Here is a 20,294-nt window from a genome sequence, read left to right on the forward strand (position 1 = left end):
GCCCCTCCAGCTCCATCCCCGCCAGCGAGGGCGGGAGAGGAGGGGTCGTCACCGAGGGCAAAGTGCGGGCAGGGAGCGCGCCTGCACTTCCCGGGCTCAGCGGAACCCGCCCACGCGGTCAGGCACGCCCCGGCCCCGGCCCCGCGGCCTTCTCTCCGGCCGCCGCCAGCGCGCTCGGCTTCCCGGGGCCGGGGGGCCGAGGGGCCGAGCGCGAGGAGAGCGAGGGGTAGGGGCGACGGGCCTCGGACGGGGAAGGGGGCGACAGCGAAGAGCGCGGGCTCCCCGGCAAAGGGGACGCGGGGCCCACCGCGCGAGGAGCGCGGGCACCAGCAGGGGGCGCCGGCGGGCGGCGCGCGGGCTCCCGGGGCCGAGGGGGCGGTGCCTCCCTCGCGCCAAGCCCCGCCCGCGCGCAGGCAACGGCTCGCCCGATTGGGCAGCGCCGCCACGCCGTAGGGGCGGGGCGAGCGTCGTCGCGTCCGGGTGACGTCTCCCGCGGGCGTCGGGCAGGGTCGGCGGCGTCGGCAGCAGTGGCGGCGGCGGCGGCGGGTGGGAAATGGCGGAGTACTTGGCCTCCATCTTCGGCACCGAGAAAGACAAGTGAGTGAGAGGCGCCCGCCGGGGCTCCGGGCCGGGAAGGCCGGCGGGGCGCGCGCGGGCGCGGCGGCGGGGCTCAGGCGGCGGCTGGAGGCCCGGGCGGGCAGGCGGGGGGAGGGGCGCGGCGGCCCTTCCGGCCTCCGGAGCCGCGCGCCGCCGCCTCGTGGGCGCTGGGGCGGGCGATGGGCGCCCCGGCGGGCGGCGGGTTTCCGCTCGGGTGGCGCGGCCTCCCTCGCCTGGGGCTGCTGGGCGGCCCGCGGGCCGTCCCGTCTGTTGGCGACCCGGACCCCGCGCCCCCCCCGCCTCTTGGAGCCGTCTTGAGTTGTGCTGAAGTTGTCAACGTTTTAGCCTATTTCCTCTACTTCAGCCTTTAATGTGGTGTCGGGCAAATAGCATAAAGCCCGCCCGTATTAAATCGTTAGATAACTTCGGCTCCCGAGTGTTGGGGTTGTACCCACTTAAAAAGCCTCTCGGCGTGTTTAAGCGACCGATCGGGCGGGTCGTGAGGACGTTGGGTTCGAAGAACTGTTACGACGAACTGGGTTATCAGAAACGACAGCGTAACCTGATTTTAACGTACTCGGAGATGTAATTCCAATATAAAAGACGTGGGGTCCCCCACCCCCCTTTTCACAGTTGCATGCCTTCCCTACCCAGTTGTTACGTGAAAAGCAAAAAAATTTAATTTTGATTTCGATTGCCACCTTGGGACGTTTTCATTCCCAGTGCATTGACTGAAGGTGAGACTAAAGGGAAATGCCTTTCATTTAGGAGGATAATTTTTACTTTAAGAACCTAAAGATTGAGCTCTGGCTTAATCTACTTTTTGGATAAGTAGTTACCATGTTAGGATTCTTTTGGCCTGTACGAGGCTTATGTTAGTATGCATTCTTAACGATAAATCCGAGTTTGGCATAGATAATACCACTTTTTCAAACACTGTATTTATTTTTTTTTTTAAAGGTTTTGTTTTTAAGTAATCTCTACACCCAACGTGGGGCTCAGACTCACAACCCCAAGATCCAGAGTCCAACGCTCCACTGACTCAGCCAGCCAGGCGCCCCTCAAACACTGTTTAAATCGTTTCTGTTTTCCAGGATGAGGTCCATCTTGTGAAATGTGTTGTTTAGAAGAGGGGGTTCTATTTTTTAATAGCAAAACTGTAAGACAATCATCAGTCATTGTCGCTCCGGAAACATTTCTTTCAGTGTCAACCCTAAAATCTGTATCTGTTGACTTAAAGATGAATAAAATTTGGATCTTGTTGCCAAGGAAATTGAGGGGAAGGGGTTGCTTGTCATGTAAAGGGTAAAATTACAGTAAAGGCTCTGAAATTTCTTAAGTGCTGTGGAAGAGGCAGGCTGCCTGAATGCTTTGGGCTCACAGAGGAGGCACCTTGGGGAACTTTTCCTGTAAACACGATCCCAAATGAATGGGCCAGCTTCGCTGGAAACAGAGCCTTCTCCGAGTGTAGGCCAGGAAAACGCATCATTAGTTTCATTCTCAAGCTTAGAAATGTGGGCCATGACTTCTGTTCCACGAAGTTTTTATTCCTTATTCTTGTATAAAGCTGTATTGGGTGGGGTTTCCATTGTACTCTACAAAACTTTCAGTTTAGAGGTTTATTCCAATGAGTTTTTATATTCCTGCTATAAATAGCCACATTTCAGCCTTTGAGAGCTGCATCATAAAAGGTGTGCATGGCTTTAATTCAGGAAACTTGATTATTTGATCTAGGTTACTCATATGCTCATTTCAGGCAGACTGGTGGGGTTTTAGTTTCCAGGAGACCATATCAACTCCTAAAAAATGAAGACGACGATTCGTGCTAACTTTTTTTTTTTTCCCTCAAGCTAGAAGTGAAATGTAGGTGTGTGCCAATTAAAAAACTTTAGCTAGTTGTACATTTGAAGTTTTGGATGTTTTCTAAATCCAAGCAAAGGTTAGTCTTCTAATATCTTTTCTGTGATAGTAAATCACACTTTTTGTCTTCTGTCTTATTATTTCAGTAGTTTAAGTAGATCACTAAAAGTTGATCACTAGGAAAGTTTTGACTGATTAGTACTAAACTCTAATTGAGTGGTATGAAATGAAAGCCATCTCTGAAGGTACGAGAACAAAGATTATTTTCGTTATATAGAATAGTTGGGTATTGTTTGGGCAGGGGTTTTACCCATTCTGAGGCATTCTTGAAACGAGCTCTTCATTTGGGTGACTTTCTGAAGATGGAAGTCGTATATTCAAGTTAGATCATGTAAAGTGAGGCCTCTGAGATAAATTTGCAAATAATGTGTAGTGATCATTTTCCTCCCCCGATAAATTCAGACTTTACCATTTGTATTGCTACCTGAACTGCCAGCGGCCAATCGATCTTTGCGAACTATCAGATTTTGTTGAAGCCCTTTGATTCTAACTCTGGGTTGGCTGTCTGAACTTGCTAAAAAAAATTGAATCTACGGGGTAACCCTCCCACCTCTGCAGGTCTAAATCTGAATGGGGCCCATCAAGTAAGATTTCATACTTCATCACAAATCTAAGCCACCTGACATTGCTGTCACGATGGCTGGATTGCTAGTTTGATTTGATCTGGATCAAACTGGATCACCAACTATTTGAACAGTAGTTAAGGGAGGACTTTGCCATAGGGACAGAAGGTGGCCTTATGTGGGAACAGACAGGTGAGTTCCCCAAGAGCTTGTTTTCGGTGCATTGAAACCAGGAGACTTCCTTACTTCAGACCTGTGTTTGGAAATTTCATGGTGGTCTGGTGTCATGGACAAAAGAGCACGGACTTTGTTTTCTGTTTTCCTCAGACAGCGATTGTGCTTAAGGAGCACTGTGCATGAAGCACGCACGCACGGTATCTGACTCTTGGAACCATGCCAGCTTGGCATTTTCCTCATTTTACAGGTGGCTCCTGGGACCAGGAGAGGTGGGGTAACTTGCCCAGGCCCAGGTAGCTAGTGGCAGAGTCAGATCTTAACTCTCACTGTGCTATATCGGTGTCCTCAGGAGAGAATTTCATCGCGGAACACTAAGAAACAGATATGTTTTAAGTTAAATTTAGTTTTTTGTTTTTGTTTTTTAATTTTTTTTTTCAACGTTTATTTATTTTTGGGACAGAGAGAGACAGAGCATGAACGGGGGAGGGGCAGAGAGAGGGGGAGACACAGAATCGGAAACAGGCTCCAGGCTCCGAGCCATCAGCCCAGAGCCCAACGTGGGGCTCGAACTCCCGGACCGCGAGATCGTGACCTGAGCTGAAGTCGGACGCTTCACCGACTGAGCCACCCAGGCGCCCCTAGTTAAATTTAGTTTTAAACTAGATACTCCATGTAAGAAAAAACAGGAGAGCAGAGAACATAATGGAAAGTGGAGTGGATTTGGATGCGGGGGACCCTGGGTGGAACTGAAGCCCTCTTCCTTGAAAGAGGGGCATGTTTGTCAGGCGGCAAGTTGAAGCTTAGTAGTCCTGAAGTACTACCAGGAAGGGGAGGGTACCTGCTACCAAAGAAAACCACACAGCTGTGTTCTTGTGATGCAGAAGAAAAGTAGTTTGGTAGCATATGTCGCGGTGTTGATGTAGTTCCATTTGTCTGATCTGCCCAGCAAAATAATCCGCTTTTGTTTTCCCTTACAGAGTCAACTGCTCATTTTATTTCAAAATTGGAGCATGTCGTCATGGAGACAGATGCTCTCGGTTGCACAATAAACCGACCTTTAGCCAGGTTTGTTTGTTTCTTCTTTCTTTTTTCTGTTTTCATGTAAATTATCAGAACTTTATATGCTTTACAGAGGCAGTTAATAATCTCCGTGTATCACGTAGAGTTTTTTTTTCTCCAGTAGTTTCATTCCCTGTGTTCATAACTGAGTGTGTTCTTTTGTTTCAATGAGAGTGAGGCAGGTGAACCACCCCCAGTGGGAGGTCTCCGAGCACAGGTCCCTCCTCTTACCGTTAGAGAAGCTTTGTACAAAGAAGTGAGTGATGTTTGCTGCCTCACCCCCCTCTCTGCCCCTCTCATAGACACGGGTCCAGAGGGGGCGGCCGTGCCAGCTTGGAGTCAGCTTGTTTCCCGGCACCAGTAGATGCAAAGTGGGTTTTCTGCTCTTTGCTCCCTCCAGGCAGCGGAGATGGCCAGAGCCACCTACAGGATGCACTGGCACAATTCTCAGCAGGCCCGTCTTGCCGCATATGCTCAGGGTTCTCCAGGAGTCCTGAGTGTGCCCCCTCTGTTAGACCCCTGGCCCCGGGGTTAGCCATGACACTATGTCATAGACACATTAAAAATGAAACTTACGTTAGAAGATGGGTGTTTACCTTCAGCTATTTGTAGCCAGTCTGTTCAGTTAGTTAAGGGGCACCTGTTACCTTGGGCTTAGGTCCACCATGAGTTCAGATCAGTCAGAAATTATGATTTTTGGAGTTGTTTTGTTTTCACTGAGGAACAGGCAAGGGTTTGCACCCTACAAGTGATCAGTGATGAATTAAAGGGAGAAAGCACCTGTAGTAGGAACAGAACACTTCCACCGTGTTTAGCTGAACATGTGGAATTTGAAAAACTGTAGTCTTTCCGGACCGAGGGCTTTTGAGGTCCTTCGAACTGACCACAAAGTCTGAGTAAGCTTCCTCTAAGTATTTAGGAAAATCAGCCAATGGCTGTAAGAGTCGGTAGTATTTTCTAATTTGAGCCTGTAGAAAACCCCATAATTGAATGTGTTTTTAGAAGGGAGGTGATGGCTTCCTCTCACCCATTATTCCACTGATACAGCATGGTCAGTTTAACAAGAATCTGTCTTAATAACTTACAAACATGTCTCTTTTTCGAATTTCAGAATATTGGAGAACTTGTTTTAAATATTCTGTTTACTGCAGTTTGGTGGGGGGGGGGGGGGGTTGGTTGGTTTGGGTTTTTTTGTTTTGCTTTTTGACCAGCAGGCAGAAGTTTATTAGATCAGAAAAGAAGAATAGTAGGCAAACTGTCTTTACAGAGAAGGGGACACTCGAAAGTGAAGGCCCCCTACTGCATTTAGATGAACTAAATCTCCTCAACTAAGCCAGTGGTCATAGATTGGGCAATAACCAAACGTCTTAAGTGTCCACTGAGTTTTTTTATTTTAGAGGGTTACTTATAGATGTACCAAGTGTGGGGCTGAGAGACGTTACCCCGCTACAGAGTTTACTCTAAGTTATCCAGGGACACTTGGCTTATTTTCTTTCCGAAGCATTGATGACCTCAGAATGTTAACATGAAGCGAATTTGAGCACCGTACGTCAGAAAGAGGCAACGATTCCGTTAACATTCAGTGGGGTCGGTCGTGTGTATTAACTCGAGCATCTTGTTTCGATTTGCTTGGTTGGTTGGTCGGTCTTAGGTGATCCTGACCTCCCCTGATTTTAATGGAACTGCATTGCCCCCTTTGAATTCTCTTTCACTAAACAGCCACTGCCAGCCAGATGACCTGAGTGAGACCGAAAATGAATTTCTTGTTGAGTATTTGGGCTCAGTGTAGCTTTCTATCAGAGTTGGAAACTGAGTCGGGACAGCTTTGGGAACTATCCAAGGCCAAGACCTGCTGGCTTGGGGAAGATACCAGGCCCTGAGAGGAGGGTCTGCGTGTGTTCGTACGTGTGGTCTGGCTATCGGGTGTTTCTCCCATATGGGTTCCCCCCAGCAGGCCCTTTGGAAGCACCCACACAGCTGCTTCCTTTCAGTGTAGGTAGACATGAACTGGCGGGTTTGTAAAACCACTCACAAAACTGCTTTGGACCTATGTTGTTTTGAGACTGAACGTTTATTTTTCTAAATCCTGCAGTGTATTGGTTCAGCTTGTAAAGCTCAGTGTGGGTTTCTTTTTAAGCTTCTTGCAGTGATGTGGACGTTAAGATTCATGTAATATATTAGCCTACTAACTTAAACATGGTTTGTTTTTTCAGACAACTTGATTTTAAGAAGAACGGTACAATGTAAGGTTTCAAGTCTGCCTGATCCAGTTTAAAGCACAAGGGCTAAAAGGATTTTTTTCCCTTAAAGGAAGGATCGGAAAAGAACAAATGTTTAAGCTATTGTATTATGTAAACAGAGGTCCCACCGAGCAAACCTAAACGTGTGCTAGGTGACCGTGACAGTCAGGAAACCCCTGTGGTGCGCCTGTTTCCCGGGAGACCAGACAGCTTGATGGACTGCATACAGTTGACTTACGCGTTTGGTTTAAAAACGATAATAACTTTGTGTGGGGAATGTGATCCTGTGAATTTTTCCACACCTTGGTGTCTGCTGGCTTAAAGTATGAGAAGATGTTCACGTTCTGTTACGTGTTTTGCATCCCAGCACTTTAATAACGTGGGGCTACTGAAAGTAACCGGTATCGTTCCTTGTCGGTTGCTGGCTGGCGTGACCCACGTCACCGCTCAAACTCTGTTTCCATAATATGATGGTTTGGGTGTGCTCTTCCGAGGACAGGCGTCTGGCTTGTGGGAAGCAAACAAGGTTGAGCCATTTGCAAACAGGTTGTCTCTTTGCAATTGTCTGATACATGCACAGCAGCCAGTAGAATTCCCCTTTTTATTTTTTTTTCCCCGCAGACCATCTTGATTCAAAACATCTATCGTAATCCCCAAAACAGTGCACAGACGGCTGACGGCTCACACTGTAAGTCCCACAGTTGGAGAAATTTTTTTAAAACAATGGTGTTAAAGAGCCCACTCTTAATTGAGACAAATAATGTTGGCTTCTGAGCTGCTGACATAGGGCTGTTGCAAACAGGACAAGGTGATGGAGGTCCTTGGCGCCCACGGCAAGAACCTGGTACTTAGCCACGTTCAGGAGGCTGGCCTAGGCGAGGCCGCTGGGGAGGCCTCCTCCCTCAGTTGACGTTTGTTAACGAGAGGGAGGGGGTCTGCCTATGTGACGTTTGAAAGTTAACCAGCCAATCACTGGTCTTTACAGTGACTGAACCCCCGGCATTTATTAAGTTCTTTCTGTAAAATTAAAAAGCTTAGGCGTATTTAGGAATCAATAAGGTAAGTTGCCCAATAAGTGTGGGTTTTATTTCACCATGACGATTTTTCCTCTAGGAAGTGGAGATCTCATGATATGTAATTATTGTATTTCTCTACCGCTGTGGCTTTTGTCGTCGGCTCACGCACGCGCTTCCTCGGTTCGTTACGTTCTTCCGGAACGTCTGAGCCCCCTTTGGCAGAAACCTGCCAGGTTGCCCGCACTCTTGGCTGGAACTTTGGGACGGAGAATCTTCACGTTCCGCGAGCAGAAATACAATATCAGCATATCACGGGATCTCCGTCACGTCGCAGTGTTAGGGTGCTCCGAGACAGCCACCAGCTAAGAACGCGTCTCCGCTTCGAAAGGAAATAACTTGCTTTTTTGCAGCACTGAGTCTTGACCGAAGCGATCGCCACAGGAAACCGGTGAAGTGTTTACATTTAATTTTCCATAATATAAAGTTGTTGCGTTTTGTATTTCAGACCATTGCCCTCTTGAACATTTACCGTAACCCTCAAAACTCTTCCCAGTCTGCTGACGGTTTGCGCTGTAAGTTCATACAAGTTCCTTCCCTGGTTCCCTGGGCTTGCGTGTCAGAGCTCAGTGTCCACTCCACCTGGTCTGCCGTGTAGGGTCAAGGACGGCCTTTCGCTAGACGTGTCGAGAGCTTTTGTCCCCCCACCCCCCCCCCCCCCCCCGGCCCCACGGATACCTCTGAGACGTGAACTCCTGCCCGCTGCCTCGCAAGAGAAGCAGTGACCGGAAAGGACGCCCTCCCGGCACCATAGCTGGGGACTGCTGCTCTCCCTTTACCTAGACCGTCGTCCTCGGGGGGACACACTCGCAGTTAAGCGTGCAGTTATGTCCTTCCCCTCTCGAGAGCAGCAGCATCAGAGTTTCTCTCGCCTAAAAGAACCCAAATTGTTTGGAGATTACTTTTCAGGTTTCATTTCTTACTAGACTTCTTATACTCTCAGTCGGGAGATCATGCTTTGGTGGAGAGCATGGTTCGGAGAGTATTTCCCGAGTGGGGTCCCTCCGAGTCGCACGGACTCCGGAGTCCTCCCTAGCCCCAGCCCTAGCCCCAGCCCCAGCCCCAGCCCCAGCCCCAACCCCATGCCAACTCAGTCGTTAATCAGATACTTTACGTAGCTGTCTCCAACCTCAGGAGTTAGTGTACCACATTTGGAAGATGAAAGGTGTGCTTGGTGGGGAAATAGGTCTGAACGGGGCATTTTGTAGACATTACGATTTCTTCCTGTACTGGGAAACATCAAAGTTAAGTTCACGAACAGTGTATTTACTGAGGGGTAGTTTTTCAAGAACATGATACATAGCAGTACCCCTGGGAATTTCAGAAAGCTAAAGCGTATATTTTCTGGCCATTGGGCTGTGGAATCAATTCAGTCATCCGTAGGTAAATTGAAACGTATCCTAGACTCCTGTTAAAATCAAGGGGTCCGACCCCGACGCCTTGCCATTCATTCACCAGGTGGTTTTAGAGCTACAGGTCAGTAGGGGGCGCTGTGTACATGTAACCCCTGCATAGCCACAGGCATCAGGCAAATCCCCCTCTGGCCCGGGGCCCCTCAGTGTACAGGGCGGTCCACAGAGCAGAGCGGGCCCCGCAGCACCCCCTCCCCCTCGGGCCGGCCCCAGACGGGGAGGCCTCGCCTCTGCGCGCCTGTGGGTGCACAGTGCACACGCCCGGGGAGGGGGCTCTTGAGGCTCTCCTGCCCACACGCTGTGCTTCCCGGTGCTGTGCTGACCCGGTAGCAGATCGTGTGTTTCCCTGAATCTGACGGTGGCGGGATTTGCTTGGTAGCCCTTGTTTCAAAATACTTGGTTTTGCTTTGTTTTTTAAAGAACTCAGATGAGCAGGCGGAGGGAAATGCTTACATATGGACTTACTAGTTTTTGTAAGAACCCTGCCCTGGGCTAAAAGGGATGGGAAGCTGACGGTTGAGTAACAGCAGTTAATCACTCTTTGCCCTGATTCTGTACTTGGGGACTGCGGGTGGGGGAGAGGGGGGCGGGGGGCTTCGCTGACCAAACAGTGTCATAGTATTCTTCGTGTCTTTATCTGCGATCCACAGTACTCTTGTTTTGCGTATGCTACCCAAGGTTTAGCTGTACCAGATATTCCCATTATGGGGCCCACATTCTACAAATTAAGTGAAATTCTGATTCTTCGATTTAGGAAGAAAATCAGTTTAAGCTGATGAACCTGCAGCAGAGCCTCCGAGTAAATTTCATCCAGCCAGGTTCATCCGGGTCCTAGATTCACAACCCTTGTTAGCATACCCTTCCGTGTGTAGAAGTACAAATCCCAGTTTAGGAGTGCTTCCATAAGAAAACTGGTATTTGGGGGACACGTTAGTTAAAATATATTGAGTCGTGGGGATGACTCTTCAGGTGACCAATTTCTTAATTGGTCATCTCTGTTCTTCTAGTCATTTGGTTGACTGGCAAATTTTAAGCGGAGTATAGAAGATAAAGTATGCCCATTATCAAGCATTGTCCAGTCGGACTTTCCGGGAGTTACTAAAATAAATGCTGTTCTATAGTAAGAGACTAACAGTAATTTAACCAGCACTGAGTCTCAACACTGCTGGCACGTAGAGCGTGCAAATACCTTTTCTCATTTTTTTCCAACGTGGAGAAGGGAATGTAAACATTAAAATCTGCCCTTTGGAATGGCCTTCTTTTCTCCTGACTAGTTTTTCTGTTGTTCACAACCTGATTTCACCTCAGGGAAGGAGGTTAAATTCATGATAGCCACCTAGAGGAGTAGTTGTTGCGTTGTTGCCCGGTGCGTTTGCTCACTTTGGGCTTCTAAAGCAAGCTGGGTTCCTGAAATTCAAAAATAACTAAAATGCAGGAATTCGCCCCTCCCCCGTGAATGAGAAAAATTTAAGCCATTCTCAGAATCCAAAGACTCAAGTGCTTGTCCTTAAAGATAAGGTTTTCCTGGGCCCTAGGAGACTGCTCCAAGGCGTAGCCTCGGCCCCCAGGCCTTCAGTGGGTGTGGCAGGTGAGGCCGCCAGTCCAAGGAGCGTGGCCTTGGAAGGTGACCACTGAAGGTTGAACTGGCCCAGCTTTGAAGCCACTCGCCTCTGTAGGCTGCCCCCATCTAGCTGTGTGCAACATTGGTTTAATTGACGTCCCCGCTTTGTGATTTCTCAGATTTAGGGCAAGAGAATTCTAGAATCTGAATGGTAAAATTTTGTAGAGAGAACGATTTGGGGGATAGAATGTAAATTCGAAAAATCTACCCACACAATGGACATGATTTCGCTTAGTGCATGTGAATTATGAGGAATAAACTTGAAAATAGTCCTGGAATATAAAACAAGAATGCTTTCTTCAACAAAGCATTGTAACCATCCCTCTATCCAGAGGCATTCGAGGTACTGTGATTGAACTTGGTAATTATCCTACTGAGTTTTTATGGTCATTTGGGTTTTAATCGCATCAGAAAGAATTCGGTAATAGTGTGTGGCTGATACTCTGTAAAAGAAATTAGTCAGGAACATTAGCCCTTAATCACTTAATCCTGATTTCTACTGTTACTTTAACGTAATGAAGAGGAAGAACATACCAGTGTGATTCTTTGGCCGCTATTTTAAACCGTAAAAAGAAGACTTTCATTTAGAAATTTGTTGAGAGTAAATGATTTCCTTACATTTTCTGAAAGTGTGGCCCTTTGATGCTGATTAAAACTTGTCATTTTCATAGCCAGAATGGAGATGGTCATAAGGGGGCACTTAAAGACCTCAGCACACTTTAAAATTGTAACCACTGGCTGTCACGCCGCACCTCCGCGCTCCGGGAGAGCGCAGCTGTCGTGGCTCCTCTAGATAACTAACGCGTCACGGTGGCAGTTGGGGTGAACGCAGAGCCCTGCGGGCGGGGGTCCCGCTCTAACCAGCAAGGTGTCTGTCGTCCGCAGGCGCGGTGAGCGACGTGGAGATGCAGGAGCACTACGACGAGTTTTTTGAGGTGAGCGACTGGCACTTGGGGGGGGGGGTGCGTCTCCCGTGGGTCGGGACCCTCAAGCCGCCGTCCTCCTCTCCCCGCAGGAGGTTTTTACAGAAATGGAGGAGAAGTACGGCGAGGTGGAGGAGATGAACGTCTGTGACAACCTGGGAGACCACCTCGTCGGGAACGTGTACGTCAAGGTAGGAAGGGCGTGCCCCGTGGGAGTGCTCCCTCCCGACTGGCGACTGGCGGGAGGAGGAGGCTGGTGCCTGGGATCTTAGCGGGAACTGGAACTGGAGTGCGCCGGCCGGCTTGCCCAGGCGTGGCGGCCGCCTGTGGGCGCCGCGGCCACCGCCCTTCGGGGTTGGGATCTTCGGAGGGTGCTGCTGCCGGGCTGTCTAGACGCCCGAGAAGTCAGTCGATTTATACCTGTGGTTCCCTCCCCCCCCCCCCTTTTTTTTTTAACTTCCCGGTCTAAACAAATCCTTGCGTTTGCCCTTGTTAACCAACCGAGTTTGAAAACCAAGGCAGTGTCGGTACGATCTTGGCTCATCGCGAAATTAAGTGATCCAGTTGCAAGTAAAGGACGATCTGTGTTTAACGTGATCTAAGACATCCTTCCACCTCATTTGAGCCACGTGAACGCGTATCCGTGGCTCGGTAGCCGGAGACCTTCCCGTCAGGTGGGGGCAGCAAGCCCTCTTGATCTGTCTTTCCAGTTTCGCCGTGAAGAAGACGCGGAGAAGGCCGTGATCGACTTGAACAACCGTTGGTTTAACGGGCAGCCGATCCACGCCGAGCTGTCCCCGGTGACCGACTTCAGAGAGGCGTGCTGCCGCCAGTACGAGATGGGGTAGGTGACGGGGGGCCCGTGGGGGCCGGGGGGGCGGGGGCGGGGGTGAGGGGCGGCCCGCGGCATGGCGGCCTCTGTCTCCCCCGCAGGGAGTGCACGCGGGGCGGCTTCTGCAACTTCATGCACCTGAAGCCCATCTCCAGAGAGCTGCGGCGGGAGCTGTACGGGCGCCGGCGCAAGAAGTGAGTACTGCGGCGGGCTGGCTGCCGCTGGCGGCGCCGTCCGTTCTCGCGAAGCGTTTCCCGAGGAGAGCTCGGCCCGGGTGTGAAGGTCACCGTTGAGGACGTAGTGTGTATCTTAAGGTCTGAGAACGTGCCCTTAAAAGGATGTCCCGCCCGCACAGTCCCGAAGTGAGGGAACGGGTGAGTGGGGAACCCTCGAAATTGGGTTCGTGTGCGCAGCGTCTTTTGCCCGCAGGTGGAGTGACTTCCTTCACGTACTGCGGGTGTCCGTGGGTTTGGGCAGGTTTCTTTGGTTTGCTTGCGGCCACGGGCAGAAGGGGGAGCACGGTCCGGCCCGCTCCTGGTGTTTTGAGTGCAGACCGTGCTGTCCCAGCACAGAGAGAAACCCAAGGCGTCGGGAGACCGTCCCTTTCCCTGCTCGGATGGAGTTCTGACCCGGGGGGTTCTCACCCGTCCCCTGGTAAACACGTGCCCCGAGGTGCAGACGTTAGCGATTCCGTCTCATTGTCAACAAGAAGCATCGGGCACAGGAGGAGGGCGGTGCGTGTCCGGGCCGCCGCGGCAGGAGACCGTCCCCAAGCCCCTGAGCCGGCGCTCTGGAAGCACGGGACACGGAGGACGTTGTGCCCGTTTCCCTGACACGGGGCGTGTCTACACGGGGCGTGTCTACACGGGGCGTGCGGTGTGGCGGGCGCGACGGTCCTCCTTGATCGTGCCATCCGTTCCGCGGGGTCCGCCCAGAAGCGTCCGCCCGCGTGGGGGCTTTGTTGTGTGCTTTGCTTTGGATGCCACAGCTTTGTTTCTTTTCCTTGGTTGCAGGCATAGATCGAGGTCCCGGTCTCGGGAGCGTCGCTCTCGGTCTAGAGACCGCGGTCGCGGCGGCGGCGGTGGCGGCGGCGGCGGCGGTGGGGGACGGGAGCGTGACAGGAGGCGGTCGAGAGACCGTGAAAGATCGGGGCGATTCTGAGCCACGCCGTTTTTACCGTATGTCTGCTAGGCAGTGTTGTAGTTGATTGACCAAACCAGTTCATAACGGGAATTTTTTTTAAAAAACAACAAAAAAACACAAAGATGGGTTTCTGAATAAAATTTGTAGTGATACAGTACTCGGTGTAGTCATTTCTCGCGGGCCGCCTCGGTCTCCTCCTTTGCAGCACACGCCGTCCGTCCTGGGGGGGAGGGTCTTGGGTAATAGAACCGCAGTGTTAAACTCGTAGGGTGTGAGATGAAGCGCCCCGTCCATTAAGGGAAAGAAAATTCACGCGCGCAACGGTCGTGCCCGTTCCCAGTGCCCGACGTGTGAGCGAGTAACGTGGCGTTTCTCCGCCGAGGCTGCCGGAGACCCTGCTGCAGGGAACCCGGGGTCCGCGCCCTGGACTTCCTGCAGGGTCAGTGAGTGACACTTGGACGGGACGGTGGCCGTGCCGGCGTCCGTAGGAGAGAGGGCTTTTAATCTGGTGCCGCCAGTGGCCCCGTCCGTGTCCCGTTTCTCTCACCCAGGAATCTTCTAGTCTCGTTCAAAGAGCCTCCGTGCTGTCCTGAAGCACAGGGCCTGTCCCGAGATGGGGCCTACACATGGATGTGCCCGGAGCTGCACAAGAGCCGCCGGCCCCGTTCCCGTGTTCCACCCCAGCCACCGGCTTGTCACCAGCCTGCCAGAGTGGCTTGGGCACAGACGCCCTCTGGTGCAGGCCTGCGCCCATGTCACTGTCCCCGAACTGTAGTCACGATGCCAGCCAGCCGCCCGCATGCTGCATTTAACATTGAGCGCCATCCGCTTGGTCTGGGTCCACCCACGCTGTGTTCTCCGAGGAGGTTGCCTCTCTGGCTCACCGCAGCTTGCTTCTCAGTGACTGTCGCCACCTCTGGGCGCCCGCGCGCTGGGCTGGGAACCCGGCAGGGAGTGCGGGATGGTCCGCATGCTGGTCCGTCCGCCTGCTTGGTCTCCAGTTGCTGGGAGTGGCAGTTCGGGGAGCGAGGGACCGTCTCAGCCCTGCCCTTGGCCTAGGAGGAGACATCTTGCCACCGTGACGGCGCACGAGTATCGGAAGGAAATAGTTGACGAGCGTGGGCTTTTTTGTTTTGTTTTCCTTTTTCACGAAAGCCACTTTTTTTGTGATCAAATTTTTAATAGTGATTTTAGTGATTAAACCCTAGTCTTGTTTAGGTTTGGTGTGAGTTTTCCTATTTTTTGCGTGGTAGCGAGCAGATGATTTGGGATGAATTCATGGCGGTTTTGAGTTGGCAATCCGGGAAGTTTTGTGTAAGTTCTCTCATTCTTCATACTTCCAGGCATCAGTACCAGCACTATAGTTATTCTGTCTAAATTTGGTCAATTTGTGAAGATGGTGGAGTAATTTCCGCTGTATCTGAATGTGAAAATGTTTTACTTTGTATTTCTTAAATGTCAGACACCGCATGAGTGGGGAGGGACAGAGAGAGGGAGCGAGAAAATCCCAAGCAGGCTCCTGGCTGTCAGCACGGAGCCTGACGCGGGGCTTGATCTCATGACGTGTGATTTCAGGTCCTGAGCCGACATCAAGAGTCTGACGGTTAACCGAGCCACCAAGGTGCCCCTACTTTATAGTTCTTAACTGAGATTAGAATTCCCTTTTCCTGTGAAAGTGTCTGTTAAAAACACAGGAAAATCCCACCAAAGGAGCCTTTCAGCGTTGCCACTGACGTGAGAAAGCTGAACTGACGGTGACCGGGAAGCCTGTACCTGTCCGTCCTCCGTGCCTGAGACTGGTCTGCAGTGGAGGGACATGGGGGGCTTCTGGTCCCGAACCCGCCGGTTCGGGTGTGCTGGGGCCGCGGTGGGCCGAGGGCAGCCCGGCACGGAGGCCTGAGCAGTCTCCCCGTGGCAGACCGCAGGTCCGTGGAGGTTTACCTGGGAAGAGTCATTGATCCCTTGTGATTTGTGATGAGCCCGGGCCCAGCACAGCATCACCGAGATGTTTCTTGTCCTCGACGGTCTCGATGCCGGATCTTCAGACTGAAGCCAGACGGGAAGCAAGAATGTAGGGGAGATAAGGTCTCACGAAAGGTGTCCACACCCCTAACTCGGCAACTGATGGTCCAGGGGTCTGCTTGCCGTTTTGACACAGTGGGCCTAACAGACGAGGTGACTGTGCACCCATGTTACAGTAGATAAAAGTCACTGTAAACATTTCTGACATTGGCGGCTGGGGGCAGCCGTGCCTGGTTAACTGGTGATGGTTCACTTTTCGTTTTCACACAATTCTTTGTTTTTTTTGTTTTAAGTTTATTTGAGAGAGAGAGAGTAGGGGAGGGGCAGAGAATCTCAAGCAGGCTCGGCACGGCACAGCCCGACGCAGGCCTCGAACTCACCAACTGTGAGACCGTGACTTGAGCCAAAGTCGGACGCTTGATCGACTGAGCCCCCCGGGCGCCCCGAGAGTTCACTTCTTTTGAACGAGCTCTTCTTGGAGAAATGATGGGTAACGTGGTAACTGAGGCAGCGTCCAAACCAAGTGATTAATTGTCCCTTTCTCACCTTTCAGTTCGGGATTCCTTACAAAAAGGGGCTAAAACTCCGGAGTGAGTTCTAAAAATTGGGAAAAGTCTCGATTTACAGCACACAACAATGGTATTCAAGTTGGTTTCTAGAGCCTTTGCAGCGGACAGCCTCTCGCCTGGGTGGTGCCAGGCTGCCGCTTGGCGCGCGGCTGACCCTGGTGAGGCTTCCTCGGGTCCGGGGCCCCCCGCACGCGTGGCTCCCCCCCAAGAAACAAGCCCGATCTGCGGTCTCCACTGCTGATCTGCCAGGCGGGGCTTGTACCGTCATCTCACGAGAGAGCATTTTCATTTTTTATTATGGAAAATTTTAAACACGCAGAGAAGCCGACACTGTCGTGAGGCCCCAGGTACTTTAACCGCATATGCCTTAAAGTCTGCGTCCCTGACGTGTGGACTTGGCCACACTCCAGTCTCCGGAAAGGACGGCCCTTGGATAAGCTCACCTCTGGACAAGTCCCGCGGGGCCTTGTTTCTCGTGTTTGCTCGGGCCTGGGGTTTGGCGGCCACGGGCTTGGCCAGCACCACCTGGGTGTGCGGGCCAAGGTGAGCAAACCGGGATGGGTGCCTGGCACTGGGGAGACCGCTCTGGGCGGGAGGTAAATGGGCCAGGCTGGCCCAGTGGGAGCGGTGGGTGCTGTTCACAACTGGGAACGACGGATGGGCTGTGGAGTCAGGTGTGACCAGGCTCCTCTGGCCTCCGCCCCGCGTGGGTTCGCATCGGGCAGAGAGCGAGGCGGCGGCCTTGAGTTGGCCGTGAAGGACACCGCTGCCCCCAGAACGCCCAAGCGTCTGATGCCCCGGTGACCGGATCTGGTGCGACTTCTTTTTCTTTTTTTTTCTTGTCATGGTTCTCGTGGATGGGCCGCAGGGTGTGTACGGCAAAGCGCCAAAAACAAGGAGCAGGTGCCACCCAAGTGAGCTCCCCGCCAGCCCCCTGTCCCCCATGGGCCCTCGCGCACAAAGCTCTTCTCTTCCTAGAGGAAACCCGCTCTCGGTTGTTCTGTCGTTACGATCTCCGTAAGCTTCATCAAACATTGCTATTTTGCCAGTTTTTAAATTTTTCGCAAATGGAATCTTTATTTTTTTTTTAATGTTTATTTTTGAGAGAGAGACAGAGACAGAGCATGAGCAGGGGAGGGGCAGAGAGAGGGGGGGGACCCAGAATCCGAAGCAGGCTCCAGGCCCCGAGCTGTCAGCGCAGAGCCCGACGCGGGGCCCGAACTCACGGACCGCGAGATCATGACCTGAGCCCAAGTCGGACTCTTAGCTGACTGAGCCCCCAGGTGCCCCATGGACGGAATCTTTCTGTGTAACTTGTCCTGCCCCTGCTCGGCTCGTGTGCAGCGTTCCGTGTGTTTGGGACACAGCCGACTTGCAATTTGCAGCTTCAGGTGTCACCGCGGCGAGAAAGGGATAAAGTGGGGGTACCTCCGCCCACTTTACTGGCTGGGAGAGCAGGAGGAGGAAGGAGGGCGGTGGGAACAGCGCCTCCACGCAGAGGGAACGGTGGGGGCGGATGCCCCCGTGGATGCTCCAGGGTCCCGTAGGCTGTAGGCTGTGCTGCTGAAACACGACCCTGACCTCTCGACTCGCCCTCCACTCACCGTCAAGTCTATCTGATAAAGCTGCCTAGAGGACACGGGTTTGGGTTTTCAGGCCCAGAGAACCTGTACCACCACCTCCCGCCATGGTGTGACCTCGGCACAGTCCCAGGACACCCAGTCTCCAGGATGGCCGCCTTCTGCCAGGCTGGCGAGGAGGGAAAAGAGGTCCCCAAGTTTGCACCTTTGAGACGGATCCGTGTTGTGTGCGGGGCAAGCACCAACAGGTCAGGGTCAGCCCGTCACCCACCGATCAGACACCGCCACGCTTCTCCCAGCAGAGGGAGGGCACAGTGAGCACAGGGGCAGGTGCGGCGGCATCCCCGGGGGGGGGGTGTTACTTCCCCGGGGAGACGAGATACTGGATTTTAAGGAATGTCACTCCTCCTCCCGGTATTCCTCTGTGTTCCCTCTCAGCCCACTGAGGAGGAGCCGTTGGTGGCCCAAAGTGGTCTGGGGAGGGACCAGCCCTCATCCCGGCTGCCCTTGTCTCATCCACTGCTCCCGGGGCTCCTCTTGGTTCCACAGACAGGTGGCTTCTGCCCCAAGAGGGTTTTGAACAGGCGAGCCCCGTGCAGTACTGGCCTCCAGGGCCACCCTGCAGGCAAGGCTGAGGCCACACACACACACACACACACACACACACAGTGTCACATGACACCCAGACCCCTGTCCAGGGGTCTTCTCTTCCTGGAGGAAGTGCCAGAGACCAAGTGAGAACAAAGCCAGGATCTAAAACTTCTGGAACCAGGAAAATACAACTCTCCTCCCACGTCAGATCCCCCAGAGAGGAATCATCCGGAGCCGAATCACCTTTCCCCTCAAAGTTCAGACACTGGAGCTCAAAGTCTCTTCCTGGCCCGGGATCCGGCAGCCCAGTTGCCCGTCCCTCGTGGTGGGTTCCGACAGGCCGGACGCCTCCTGGGCAGTGCAAGGTGGCTCTCAGGGAGGGGACCCACCGTTCGTCCCCTTGGGAGTTAACGTTACAGCACATAGAGCTCTCGTCCCCAGAACCGGGCCCCGTCCCAGGACGGACTGCATTCTTTTGCTCAGAAGATTCCAGGCACGTCCGGGTATACTTGGCTCCCTCACAGCTGGACCTTCCTTGGGGAGCACATGAGGCTCGGAACAGCCCCACCCACACCTGGGGGACAAATATTCAGGCACCTGTTTCAAATCCCACGTCTTTTTTTTTTTTTTTCCAAATCACATGAAATTGCCATTGTTTATAGGTCAAATAAGATCAAACATCAGCATTTTCACGTGGTCCAGCCTGACACATCCCAAGGTCAGGTTGATTGCCGTCACATGGCCGGGGGGGGCGGGGGGGGGTGCAGGGAACAAGTTCATTGGGGAAAAGCAGCAGAGATGCAAGTCCAAATCCTGGCTCTGCTCACCACTGGAGCTAGATGTTGGGTAGGTCACTCGGCCTCTCTGTGCCTCACTTTTCTCCTCTGTGAGGTGACGATTACATTGTGAGGATTCCGTTTGTTGATTCAGGCAAAGTTCTCAAACAGTGCCCGGCACGTGCTCTGTAGGTGCTCCGTAACAGTTAGTCGTCGTTGGTTGCAATGCTGCCAGTTACCGAAGGTGGAACGCGGGTGAGTGGAGAGGACAAGTACGTGGGCCACTAGGAACCCAACCGGGTCTGCGTGACAAAGTGAAGAGCTGACAGGTGGTGTGAAAAACAGCAAGTGTAAAACTGAGACGCTGAACGTGACAGAACCTTGTGGCAAGAAGTAAGGTAGACCTAAATCGGCATCCCATGTTCATGGACCAGAAGACTTACTCCCCACATCAAAAGGAATGAAAGGATAAATTTAATCAAGGGACTACAAGACCCGTGTAGCGAAAATGACAAAACTTTGCCGAAAGGAACTAAACAAGACCCCAACGGTCTCATCCTGTGTTCACAGATTGGAATATTTAACGTTGTTAAGATGGCAATACGCCCCCATGGCAGCTGCAGATCCCCCGTAATCCCTATCACAGTCCCAACAGCCTTTTTGCAGAAATAGAAAAGCTGAGCCTAAAACTCAAAGGGAATTTTAACGGCCTCTAAATATCAGCCAAGAAAATCTCAAAGAACGAAGCTGGAAGACTTGTACTTCTTGATTTCAAAACTTAGTTACAGTAGTAAAAATGGTGTGGTGCTGGCACAAGGGGAGACATTGAAGATCGATGGAACAGAATTGAGGGCCCAGAAGGAAACCCTTACTTCTTTGGTCAGTTGATTTTGATGAGGGCACTGAGACTAGTCAACGGGAAAAGAACAGTCTTTTCAACAAATGGTGTTGGGACCACTGGTTATCTACATGCAAAAGGAGAAAGAAGTTGGATTCTTAGCCCACGCCGTCTACAAGATATTAACTCAAAATGGATCAGAAACCTACATATAAGAATTCAAATCATGGGGGCCCCTGGGTGGCTCAGTCGGTTGAGTGTCCAACTCTTGGTTTCAGCTCAGGTCAGGATCTCACGGTTGGTGAGTTCAAGCCCCACGTCAGGCAGCGTGGAGGCCTGCTTAGGATCTCTTTCTCCG

The 20,294-nt window shown here is 52.2% G+C and overlaps 1 protein-coding gene across 11 annotated transcripts; it reads left to right on the forward strand.

Annotated features, from left to right (window-relative positions):
- The first annotated feature begins 202 nt into the window (after positions 1-202).
- Positions 203-13,717, forward strand: U2AF1 (U2 small nuclear RNA auxiliary factor 1). Of its 11 annotated transcripts, none has more exons than XM_043593498.1 (9): positions 1,022-1,334; positions 4,235-4,322; positions 7,178-7,244; positions 8,078-8,144; positions 11,548-11,597; positions 11,678-11,776; positions 12,296-12,429; positions 12,519-12,611; positions 13,431-13,717. In XM_043593498.1, the coding sequence occupies exons 5-9, from the start codon at positions 11,568-11,570 to the stop codon at positions 13,576-13,578; spliced, it is 504 nt and encodes a 167-aa protein (XP_043449433.1). In that variant the 5' UTR covers positions 1,022-1,334; positions 4,235-4,322; positions 7,178-7,244; positions 8,078-8,144; positions 11,548-11,567; the 3' UTR covers positions 13,579-13,717. The 11 variants fall into 11 exon arrangements, with proteins under 11 accessions (XP_043449439.1, XP_043449438.1, XP_043449437.1 ...); XM_043593499.1 differs by lacking the exon at positions 1,022-1,334 and adding an exon at positions 2,578-2,702; XM_043593504.1 differs by lacking the exons at positions 1,022-1,334; positions 8,078-8,144 and adding an exon at positions 203-226.
- Positions 13,718-20,294: the final 6,577 nt, after the last annotated feature.

This window comes from Prionailurus bengalensis, chromosome C2, assembly GCF_016509475.1.
Source record: "Prionailurus bengalensis isolate Pbe53 chromosome C2, Fcat_Pben_1.1_paternal_pri, whole genome shotgun sequence".
Lineage (NCBI taxonomy): Eukaryota > Metazoa > Chordata > Mammalia > Carnivora > Felidae > Prionailurus > Prionailurus bengalensis.